The 12,973-nt window shown below is 32.0% G+C and overlaps 1 protein-coding gene across 1 annotated transcript; it reads right to left on the reverse strand.

The window, feature by feature from the left end:
• Window positions 1-3,969: 3,969 nt before the first annotated feature.
• On the reverse strand, window positions 3,970-7,172 carry LOC124924752 (probable inactive receptor kinase At2g26730). The gene is made up of 3 exons (XM_047464746.1): window positions 6,884-7,172; window positions 6,187-6,818; window positions 3,970-4,029 (listed from the first exon to the last, which is right to left on the reverse strand). Exons 1-3 carry the CDS (start codon window positions 7,170-7,172, stop codon window positions 3,970-3,972), a joined length of 981 nt encoding a protein of 326 aa, XP_047320702.1.
• Window positions 7,173-12,973: the final 5,801 nt, after the last annotated feature.

Consider the following 12,973-nt stretch of genomic DNA (forward strand, 5'->3'; position numbering starts at 1 on the left):
AATCTACACATTAACAAATATCAAATCTCTTAAGAGATAAATCATAAATCTCCATTTGTGAAAATTGGAATCAAATAGGCTGTAAACCCATTTTGTGAAAACAAACGAGATTTCATGAAAAAGTCTTAGTTGTTGATTACTTTAAAGTTTCTTATTGAGTCTTTATCTCTATATATTGTATTATACCATAATATAATATAATATCTATATATAAACATATTTTTTTCCTTTTATATATTTTAATAGATCATATGTCCAAATTAAAATAAGTCAAAAGAATAAACCACATCTTCTTCGTTCTGGTATTGTTGCCTACCCGACAACTTTTCATCATTTGCGCCCATTGGTACTTTCAAGAAGAACAAAATACATGTTGTCTTCTTCTCTCTTCTTCTCAATTAATCGTCACTCAAAACTAATAAATATTTTAACGACTGTTGACATCACCTTAGAAACTGAAGATTTTGACTCATATCTTCACAACGGTTAATTTTTCTGCACCCAATGTCGTTTTCTCAAATAACCAACAATCTTCAACAACAAAAAAATCCAACAACAAAAAAATCCAACAACTTCTTCAATGGCGGCTAGAGTTTCTATTATATATTCATAAATAGATTATGTTAAATATTCTCAAAACATGCTTTTATACAATTTGTTGAGAAAATATATAATTTAAACACAAAATATAAATATAAAGAGATAAATAATAATAAAGAATACAAGATATAATAAGGTTCTGTCAATAAATGCCTACATCCTCAGGGAGTTGTTCATTCTATTAATTTTCCATGGAATAATAGTCCAAGTAATTCTAGGTTATAATGTCTTTATTTATAAGAGTATATCAAAGTCATAAATACTAAACTACTAATCCTGAGACCGTTAAAAGCTTAAAGCACATTATAATATATAAACTCTAATAAAATATGAACCCAAATCCAACAATATCACGTTCAAAAAAGACCTAAAAATTCTTATAATTGAAGTCTAAACAACTTAAAATGTAAAAGATTTTCTTTAAGTTATGTATTTTTTCTAACTCTAATCATTAAAATTTCATATATTTATTTGTGATTACTTTTCTCCTATTATTCTCTATTTAATTTTCACGCTCCATAACTATAACTTAGACACATGAACCATAAATATAGCTTAGACGCATGACTAGGGGCAGAATGGTACTGAAATTAGACACATGGTAGTATTGAAATATTATATACCTTTAGATGCATGTTAAGACGTGGATAAAATAACATCTAAATTTTTTATTTTTAATAAATGGTCAAATAGTTTTAGTAGGGACCACCCTTCGGGGTGGCACATGGGATATATTACCGAGACACTTTCACATGCATAACTAAGCACCCAACCCTTAAAATAGAGTTTTAAAAAAAATTCCTAATATTTTAAGAATCAAATTAGGTGGCGACTCTTACTTGAGCCATCTACGTCATGCTTTCGTTAAAAAATCTACATCTGGTTGCTCATTTCACTTTAGGACGAGACAATTCTTAAGAGAGCGGTCTTTTCACCCATTTTTACGAAATTCGAGAGGAAGTTAAGTCAATGGATTATCTATCTGAGTTATATTAATAAACTTATTTTCTACAACACAGTGCTCAGGTCAGACCAACCATTTAAATCCTTCATCACTGCCCACGGGACGCGAGCGGAATGGAAGGCATTAGGTTCCGACCAATTTCTAATATGAATTCCTTAAAGATGGGGCGTCGATTTTATAAGAAAACAAAAACTGATGACTTTTTTGGGAACGTTATATGCTTATTTTGAAACAAATATTTGGCCATTTAAAAAATACACTTTTTACACAAACAAAATAAAACAAAAGGGGCATAACTCGAAACTTGTTTGACGATGTGGGTGGTTTCACCATTTAGGGTATATGGCCATTTGCCTTGAGATAGCGTCAAGGCGTGCATTGTGAGGTGTCGCCTATGCATCTATTGGTATATGTTTATTTGAATTTATTCGACTAGATCTCACGACCCCTATTGGTCGTTAGAACCTCTTACATTAAAAGTCATAAACGTGACTTCTTTGTTAGTGTCCAAAGACATTGTCAACAATTTCGCAAAATCACGCCAAAAAAAGTGGGTAAATAAAAAATTAAAGGACTTTGCTTTTGAGTGCAGGCCGAGCCCATCTCAAAGGACAAGTCCCATCCCGCAACCCAGCCAAATTATGCCCAATTCGAAGCTCTACGGGTGAAAAAATATAAAGAAAAAAAGAAAAACCCTGATGAAGGAAAACCCTAAACCTCTTTTTAAAAAAAGTATAAAAGTAATCCTTAAATAAAAGGTGAATAAGACCAAAGGATCAATTTCTAATTGGGATAAACTTTGACACGAAGACTTAAATAAACCATGGGAAGAATGTCAATTGTGTTTACAAAGTTGGAGCAATGTGTCAATTTTATTTACAAAGTCGCAAAATTCTATTTTTGTATAAAAAAAGTTGTCAAATGTGTCAAAAATAAATAAAATAACGAAAGTCATCTAACGGGGTTAAATTTTATCCACGTGGCATCCACGTATTTATTTTATATGTTTTTTAAAGTTTTTTTTATTTCAAACGAACCTAAGTCAGTAATTAAAATTACCATGTCTTTTTTTTACTGACCTAATTTACCTCCATCAGTTCACCAGCAACCGCCATCGTCAATCTCTTCATCAGCAATCGACGTCGCTGCCCTCTTTACCAGCAGTGGTCGTCGTCGCCCTCTTCACCAGCAGTGGTCCTCATCGCCCTCTTCACCCTCTTTACAAGCAACCGTCGTCGTAACCCTCTTTGCAGCATCCCTAATAATATGGACGGACGAGAAGAAATGTTAGTTTTATCATACCTAATTTCTCTTGATGAATGTATAAATTAGTTACAGAAATCTACTATGTTTAGAAAAAAGTAGTTACAAAAACCTGAATCTTCACATTTGAGGGTCTTTTGGGCAAGCAATTTTTGTTCAGGAATCGTTCTTTTAAATCTTTATGTTTGCTGCCAAGACTCGATTTGTTTCATAAACTTTTGCATTTGTTCTTCTTGAAATGTACTTTTTGGTGTTTGTTGTTATTGTTGTTCTTAAACCTAAATCTTCACATTTGAGGGTCTCTTGGGCAAGAAATTTTTGTTCAGAAATCGTTCTTTTAAATTTTTCTGTTTGCTGCCAAGATTCGAATTTTTTCTTGCACTTTTGCATCATAGACACACAATTTATTTAGGAACTGAAAGATGCTCATGCATATCATGGAATATTAGTGGCATTCCATGTGTACATGTTGTCCGTGCAATAGGCCAAACCAATGGGAGTTTAAAAAACCTGTCTCTCATTGGTATAAGAAGGATACACATTTAAAGGCGTATATGTTTGACATAAAACCTATGCAGGGACCAGAGGCTTGGTATAGTAACATTCAAGTTTTACCGCCAAAAAATATCATGAAATCAGCAGGTAGACTAAAGAGGTGTAGATGAAAAACTCCAGATGAGCCAAAATCACATGGTAAAAGGTGAAAGAGGGGATCCATAATGCATTGTAGTAAGTGTGGACAAGAAGGTCATAATAAGAAAGGATGCATAAATAATTTTGGTGGCATAGTTAGTGCTCCTCCGAGAGACAATGCAGGTACGTTGTATTATTTAAAACAAATTTTGTATGTTATGAATGTGTTGAGTTCATTTTTTTAATTATGCAGGTCAATCATCTCAAGGACAATCCTCCCAAGGTCAATCATATCAAGGACAATCCTCCTAATGTCCATCTTCTCAAGCAAATATTCAAGGAAGATTCTCTATTCTACTACAAAATATTATAGCTAGGTATTATTTTTAACATATTAATATAGCAAAATCATTTATAAATAATTCATTTGTTTGTTGGTTAAGGTGCAGGTACAAGTATTAGTTCAACTGTACCTGTTACTGTTGGTGCAACTGAGATAAATCATAGAATTAGGCCACCTGGTTTAATGTGGAGAATTGTTCCTGCAATTTCAAGTAATCAACTTCAAACTGCAGTTAGAGAAATAAGAAGAAAATTTTTGGGGAAAAACAAACTAGTATAAATTACTGTTATATTATGTTCTTTTATAAGCATTATGTATTTTTGGTGATACTGAAGTTCTTCTCTATCTTCTACTACTGTTGGTCTTATCTTGGTTAAAAAAATTCTTATTGTGAACTCAGCTTTAGAGAAGCCTATTTTGGTGGTTTTGTTTGAATTTGGTATTTCGGAGAAGCCTATTTTGTTGGTTTTGTTTGAATTTGGTATTTCTTGGTTATACTATTTTGATAGTTTTGTTTGAATTTAGTATTTCTTGGTTATACTATATTGATAGTTTTGTTTGAATTTGGTATTTCTTGGTTATACTATTTTGGTGGCTTAATTTCAGGTTCAGATTTCTCTATTGTGGATTAACATATTTCATTTCAAGTATAAATATTAGATTGGAAACTAAGTTGCATAAATGAACTTTAAGTAAAGGAAATTCTAGGTTAGAAAAAGCAGCACAAAAAAGGTTTCCACATATCACCTAATATCTTTTATAATATTAGAATGGCAACACTAAACATATCCTCAACTAGAACTTATGCTCTTGTTGCAACTCCAACATGAGGTCATTGAGGCTAGAAAAATGAAAAGGGGTCATAAAAAATAAAACTAGATATTAGACTTCTTGACAAAATGATTCAATTAAGGAAAATCCATAGGTCCAAAAATATATGCCGAAGTTAGAGCAAAGTTAGGACTTGGAATCACTAACTAAGAAGCCAACAACCAACTTAAGAGGAGAAAACTATATATTATACTCGATTTGATTCTGCAAAGTTTTTAGGACTTGGAAGGGGGTGTTGTTTTGAAATGCTTAAAGACATAACATTTTCAGCAGATGTGTATGGTGAAAATAATTATTCCTAAAAAATTACCCACTAACTCAATTACTATTCTCTAACCAATCTTGACCACAAATCTAAGTGCTATTAGAAAACTCCATAATTCGAGAGATCAAGCACACAATATAAACACATAAATCTGTTTGCACCAGAGTTTTGGTCTCTATAGGGATTCAAACATACATAAATCTTCTGCATTTCAATTAGTTGTTCTTGAAATGAGGATAAAGAGACAAATCTAACATAATACTTCAACATAGGTCTTTCATAATAGATAATACAATACAAAATAAAATGATAATTCATCGTTAAGAATTGATTCACAACTTTCAATATTTGAATCTTCATCTTAAGTTCCTTCACTTTAGTCTTCAATTCGCCCATATTAGGGTTGCGGCAGAGAATGTTTGCGACGGTTGTTGTGGAGAGAGCGTCGACGGGGACTGTTGGTGAAGAGGTCGACAAACGAAGGTTGCTGGTGAAGAGGTCGGCGGACGGCGGTTGCTGGTGAAGAGGTCCGACGGCTGATGAGGATTGGGCGAGACGGCTGTCGAGGAATGGAAAGGAATTGAGTAGATTAGGTCTGTAAAAAATAAAGGAATTTTATTTATTTATTTTAGACTTAGGTTCGTTTGAAATAAAAAAAAACTCTAAAAAATATATATATAATAAATAAGTGGATGTCACGTGGATACAAATTTAACCCCATTAAATGGCTTCCGTTATTTTATTTATTTTTGACACATTTTGACAACTTTATATAAAAAAATAGAATTTTGCGAATTTGTAAATAACATTGACACCTCGTTCCAACTTTGTTAACAAAATTGACATTCTTCCCAATAAACCATGAGTTAATGCACTCCAGTTACGAGACTTCATTCTTATATGTTGTTCTCTTATTCAATACTATCAAAGTAAAACATATACATAAATCCTAACACTCAAAGTCTCAAACCTACTAAAAAATAACAAACACCTCTTTGCAAGAGTCTATGGCAGAACCCGCAGAAGTGTTGAAGAATTATAGAGAGACATAGTATCGGATTTTGACGCACTTGCGGGAACGTGAAAAAAAGTTCCAAGTTCTCTTACACTCGTGTCTTTTTTCCCGTTTTTGAGATTTTTTATGAAATTACGCTGAGTCGTTTTTAAAAATAAATAAATAAATAAAATAACCTCTGTCTAATTAAAAAGCCCCTAAGCTACTTTGAAAGCACTTAAATATTAAAGCATTAAAGTTTACATTCAAATAAAATAAATAAAAGTAAATACACATATATTATAATAATAATGTCGAGTATGTAGAGCGGCAGGTCCTCCCGACGTTGGAAGGGTGGTGGTGACCTTGGGATGATTCCGATGAGAGGACATTAAGGCAGGGCAGTACGACGGCCTGATAGAGATGCATGGCGATGGCGAGGGAGACGGAGACGGCGATGGAGACGGAGACGACGGAGACGACGGAGACGGCGATGGCGATGGAAACTGCAACGATTGAGGCTTGCCACACATTAGAGGGTTTCCGGTGAAGGCTTGGACTGGCAAGTGGGAGAGGGTGGTGGGAACAGTCCCAGTGATGTTGTTGTTTGCCACACTGAAATTAGCCGAGTTACGGAGATGAAGTCCAGGTAGAATACCTGTAAAATTATTGTTATCGAGTCGTAGGTATAGGAGACTGGTCATATTTTGGATTTCACATGGAATCTTTCCGAAAAAGCTATTTCCTGCTAGATCTACGAATTTCAACCGCTTTAACTGGGTGATTACAATGGGAAAATTCCCAGAAAATTTGTTGTTCCGCAGGATTAGTGTCCTCAGCAGTTGTAGGTTTGAAAAGTCCGATGGAAGAGTGCCCAAGAAACCATTGTTCGGGAGACTCAGTACTCGAATGTTACTCAATAAACCTGTTTTTTACACCAAGGTTAAAACATGTTTGCATAGTTAATTCATGTTTATTTCATTTACATACCGATGGTTTTATCTTCGATCTGACCAATGAAACCTTTTTGTGGGAACATAAGATACTTGACCTGGTTAGTGTCGTAGCAGGTGACTCCGACCCAATTGCAAACGTTGGGTGTGTCAGCAGTCCAATTAACTTCTGGTTTGTGTTTGGTATTTTGGAAGAGAGTGTAAAGGGCTTTCTTTTCCTCTTCCGGCGTTGCGGAATCAACCAAATGGTGATTCTGTAGCACCAGCAGCGACATCCATGTAATCATCAAGAGATAATAACAAACACTTTGGACATTTGATGCCATTGATTTTGATGCCGCGCGACAAGAAAGAAAAAAATAAAAAATAAAAACAAGATCAAGATCAGCTTATCTAGCTGAAGGATGTATATAGTGGAATGTAAGACTCTCTCATTCTCACTCTCACTCACTCACTTAGATGGATCGATCATATATAGAAATAGAACAAACATAGTTTTAATTAGATTAATAAAGTTGTTTTTACACAAATGTAAGGGCACTCAAAATTTGAATAATGCTTATCATTAAAGTGACTACTGTGTTTTGTTTTACAACGTTTCATTGTTAATATATATCAGCATAGTCAATTTGCTTTCCAGATAATTAATCGTAAACATCATATTTTATATTACAATTTTTAAAATAAAAAATTTATTTTCAAATTAATAATCAAGATAAAATGTTTCAAAAATCATTTCATAAATATTCAATTAAATTGATAAATATTATATGTTAAAAATTAATTGTAAAATAGAAAAAAAAATCAAATAATTAAATAATTATATACACATATAAATTAAAAGTATATTATTTTGTTAAATAATATAATAGGTTTAAGTTTACCGTACTTAAACAAATATTTTTTCCACTTAATCATTTATATCGGTTAATACAATTTATAATTATATATATATATATATATGGTATAAAAGCTCTTGATCATTCAATTAATTCATAATTTTTCAATAAAAACATATTAATTAAGTTAAAAGTTATGAATGCGAAATAATATATTTAGGTCATAAATCACTCTCTTAATTTAAACTATCATTTAATTATCTCTAAAATTCGGGCTCACATATACCGTCATATGAAATTCATATGCATCACACTCAATTTGAACCATCATTCCCTTCATCCCAAAATTTGCAATTCACACCTACAATCATCATTGTCATTTTAAAGTTTATAATACACCTAAAATTCTATCATCTCGACTCGAACTCTAATTTAAGTTTGAAATATTAACATTTTCATCGCTTAATTAATTATGATGGTTGAATTCAATTAATAATTATATATATATATATAATATATATATAAGTTCTTGATCATTTGGTTAATCCATAATTTTTATCACTAAAACACATTAATTAAGTTAGAAGGTTATGAATGCGAAATTATATATTTAGGGCATAAATCACTCTCTCAATTTGAACTATGGTTACCCCATTCCTTAAATTCAGACTCACATATACCATCCTTTCAAACATGCATTATCCCTCTCAGTTTGAACTATCATTCCCTTAATCCTCAAATTTGCAACCACATATACCATCATTGTTGTTTTAATCTTTATAATACTCTCTCTAAATTTCGACTATTCTCTTAATCCCTCAAATTTTTACTCACATATACCACCATAATTAACAGTTTAATCTTTATAATAGCCCCTCTAAAATATGTATAAACAGATACTCGAACCCTTATCTTAAGATTGAAATGTGAATACTTTAACCATTAAACTATTTGTGATTATTGAATTTAATTTATAATTTTATGCCCGTATAAGTTTTGTATATAAGTTCTCAATCCTCTAGTTAATCCATAATTTATATCACTAAAAACACATTAATTATGTTAGAAGGTTATAGATATAAAATGATATATCATTTACTTAATGCAACACATAATTTAGATAATTATCATATATATTTTCTTTATTAAAAAATAGTTATTTAAATATTGAATATTTTTTAATTTTTTTTTTAAAATAATTCATTTAATAAAAAATTGTTTAAGCACAACGATAAACGCATAGCATGAAAAAAAATTATGTACAAATTGAATACATTAAAATAATTAATTAACTTAAAAATTTTCAAGAAGAGCAATAAGATCTTCACACGAATCCACAGATTTTCTAGATCTAATCTCCGACGTGACAGTGTAAGAGTAAATGAGAAGTCGTCTCAACCTCTTTATAACACATACGACAACGACTCACAATAATCATGCATTTTTCATACATCTATTGTCGGTGAGAATTTTGCCATGAATAATACTCATCTGATATGCATATTAGACTCCCATAAATTTTCCCAACAAAGATCAATCGGGCTAACTTTATTGAACAAAGTATAACAATGTTCCACATGAAAGTTATTCAGATCATATCGCCGCATAGAATCTCGAGAAGACATGTTTAACCCCTTATTTCTAACCATGAACAAAAGTCTATCGGACATGCTTTCATCACTGTTCAATCTTCTTCTATATCTGATACGGCTAGCAAAATCACTAGATCGAATGTCAAACATATCTTTGACTAATGCATCTCTACAAATAGAAATAGAAGCAAGCTCGGTAAAATCTTTCGTCAAACATTTACCACCACACAAGTGTCGTCTCAAAAACTAATCGAACTTCCATCACCCACAATAAAAATTGAATGCTCCGGATAAACCTTCCACATAATATTAATACCACCTTAAATGTTGTATTCCATGGGTCTATAAAAATTCTTGGTGAACCCAACCAGACTTGTCATTACCACATTTACATTTAATCAATTTATCTCAAATACTCTCTTGCTCAGATTTAAATCTACTACACTATTTGGATAATAAGGCTTTATTAAAAGAAACAAGATCGTGGATTTCCAGTCCTCCATGCTCTTTTATTAATTTAACCTTATCACAACTCACTAAATGAGAAAATTAAGAATCAGGCGATCCTCATAAGAATTACACATAATTCTCTCCATCTTCACGGTCACACACTTTGGGAGGACAAAAGGAGACATCATATAAGTTGACATTGAAGAAAGAACGTTCTTGATAAGGACTAAATGACCTCCCTTAAAAATTATCTTTCTTTTTCAAATGGAAAGCTTCCTCTTCATCTTATTGATGATCGGGTCCCAAGAAGATTTGGAGTTAGCTTTAGTCCCTAGTGGGAACCCAAGATACATAGACAAAATTTACCAATTTTAAATCACATAATACATGTTAATCTAATCTTTCTCCTAGAAGAAACTAAATTAGAGAAATAGTTATCAGACTTATATAAATTAAAATGCAGTCTCAAACATGCTCCAAATAACCAAAGAATATCACGAACGTGTTTGACATTTCCCTTAGTAGCCTGAATCATGCAAAGAGTGTCATCTGCAAATAATAAGTGAGACATATAAAACATAGATCGTCTCGCACCGCACTCCATCCCACGAAATAAACCCGCATTTTCGGCAAACATCATCATTCTAGAAAGGTCTTCCATAACAATAACAAATAATCGGATGTCGTCACCTTTGACAAACCGTTATGTAATTCATTTTGCTCCTTTTGTTAGTATTAATCATCATGGATAGTCTATTTTTTCTAAGATGTCGCTTACTATTTAATGAGGATTCAAAACCATTTACTTGGCTTTTTAACACCAGATTAACATTTATGCATGGACGTGCTCCAAAGATAATAATCATTAACAAATGTCGATCAATGGTCATTGTTATTAAAAAGGTGTTTTCGATCATCAATCATCGTTATTGTCTTTGGCATATCATAAAGAAACTCCCTGCAAAATTGGATACTCACGTTCAATATAAAAGTATAAAAAAGACATTGAAGAACATTGTCTATAACTCAATCACAATTGAGCAGTGTGAAGAGAATTTGACGAAAATGATAAAGGAGTTTTAGTTGGAAGACAATGATTGACTAAACTTCTTGCACGTTGAACGATTTAAATGGATTGATTTGTATGTTAAATACTACTTCTAGGTAGGCATGTCAACATCGCAAAGAAGTGAAAGTATGAATGTTTTTTTGATGACTTAGTTCATTCGAAAACATCCTTAAAATAGTTTGTTGAGCAATATGACAAAGCAATGAAGAATAATATAGAGAAGGAAAAGAAACTGGATTTTTAGTCTTTTAATTTCACAATTCCAATTGTTAGTGGCTATGCCTTAAAAATGCAATTTTAAAGTGTATATACTAACGAAAATTTTAAGTTTTTCTAGAATGAATCATAGGGTTGATGTTTTGCGACACCTCCGTAGTTGAAGACGATGGGACAACTACTATATTTAGATTATTGGAGACCATTCTTGGAATTCATGGAGAACATTTGAGAGATATTTCATTCAAGGTACACTACACCTCGGTGGAGAGTTTTGAAAACTGTCAAATGTTTGAGTTTAGAGGACTTTTGCGTAGGCATATTTTGGCAGTTTTGAAAAGAATGAAAATGAATTAGGTGTCCGTGAATTATATCTTTGACCACTAACGTAAAGATTTGAAGGGAGGTTATCAAAGTATCACTAATATTTTTGATTTTGATGTATGTGAGAGTGAAAAATCGTTATAACTATCTAACTTTAATGATGCAAGAGGTCCAACAGCTTGCAATAAAATCTGAAGATAATACTTCTATTTTGGCTGAAGTGTTGAAAGACATGAATGAAAAATTTATGATAGATTCGACAATAACTTCTACACTGATAACTCGTATATCAACAGTTTTTGTACCAACAGAAAAAATGATTCACTCTTCCGTGAGAGTAAGGTCCGAAGGTCAACCACCAACAAAATAGAAACCATTTGTCACTAAAAAAGTTATGAATAAATCGGCTACAAGGCTCAAAATAAGGTTAGTTTATGCATTGTCATGTTGTTTATACCGCATTGTCATATTTCTCAAACTGCATTGTCATGTTGTTTATTCTATATTGTCATGTTGTATAAACTACATTATAAAGTTGTGAATATTGCAATGTCATGTTGTTTATATTGCATTGTCATGTTGTTTATAATACATTGTCATGTTGTGCTTATAACTCAATTTTCGTTATTTTGTTTTAGGCAAATTCGGTGACAGTAACCGCAATAGTGCATGATTCATTATCAACGCAACAATAATGGAATAATCCAGTCTCGACTCAAATTTCCTTCACATCACATTTATTTTCTCAACTTTATCATGTATCCGATACAATATTTCTTGAAGATAATACATGTGGTGACAACATTCAATAAAGATAGTAGTTGTATGAACATGTTATATGTTGTAATATATTTAGATATTTGAAAAGATAAAGTTATGTGTTGAGATAGAATTCTAGTTTAATAAACATGACGTTTCAGTTTAAGAAGCATGAAATTCCAGTTTAATAAATATGACATTTCAGTTTAAGAAACATGACGTGTCAAACTGACTACATTATTGTTTACATTTTAGAGACAGTTTGTGGTGTGTGGAAAAAAGCATGGCATTGATGTTTAATAAACATTAAGTGTGTCAGTTGCGCCTTGAGATTATTTCTCTTTGAGTGAATGATTCAGGAAATGTAATGGATCATCAACCAATGAAGTTTTTTCTTTGCATTTCCAAACGTGATGATACACTCCCAATTATTCGCATCGCCCATGTAATAAGTCTCCATATGATGCTTGAGGTACACTTCACAATCGTTATAGTTCGTATTATCTTATCATGGCATTGTAAGAACTTTCAGCTTATACATGGAGAGCATATGAGCTATGGGAGACTCCAATAAGCGCAAAAACAAAACATAAGCTTCTTAAGTATCTTCAAAACCTACCCAAATTTGTCATCGGAGGTAATACCCTCCAGGACTGTCTTATTGTCAATTATTTCACTTTCTTGTTTGTTTCTGTTATATACGGCCAAGAAAAAATGAGAGCTTGCACATAAAAGCACAAAAATTTGCACACAAAAAACATGACAATTTAGTTTTAGACACATAATAACGCAGTTTAATAAACATGACAATTTAGTTTTAGACAAATGAACGCAATTTAATAAACATGACAATTTAGTTTATTGCACATGACAATGCA

Source organism: Impatiens glandulifera, chromosome 2, assembly GCF_907164915.1.
Source record: "Impatiens glandulifera chromosome 2, dImpGla2.1, whole genome shotgun sequence".
Classification (NCBI taxonomy): Eukaryota; Viridiplantae; Streptophyta; class Magnoliopsida; order Ericales; family Balsaminaceae; genus Impatiens; species Impatiens glandulifera.

Coding starts and splice junctions, on each gene's coding strand:
- LOC124924752 (XM_047464746.1), bottom strand. CDS start 7,172: ATGGCATCAAATGTCCAAAGTGTTTGTTATTATCTCTTGATGATTACA. Junction 6,819..6,883: donor GATCGAAGATAAAACCATCG/GTATGTAAATGA, acceptor TGTAAAAAACAG/GTTTATTGAGTAACATTCGA. Junction 4,030..6,186: donor ATTATTATTATAATATATGT/GTATTTACTTTT, acceptor CTCTAACTGCAG/TTTGAAGTTGATTACTTGAA.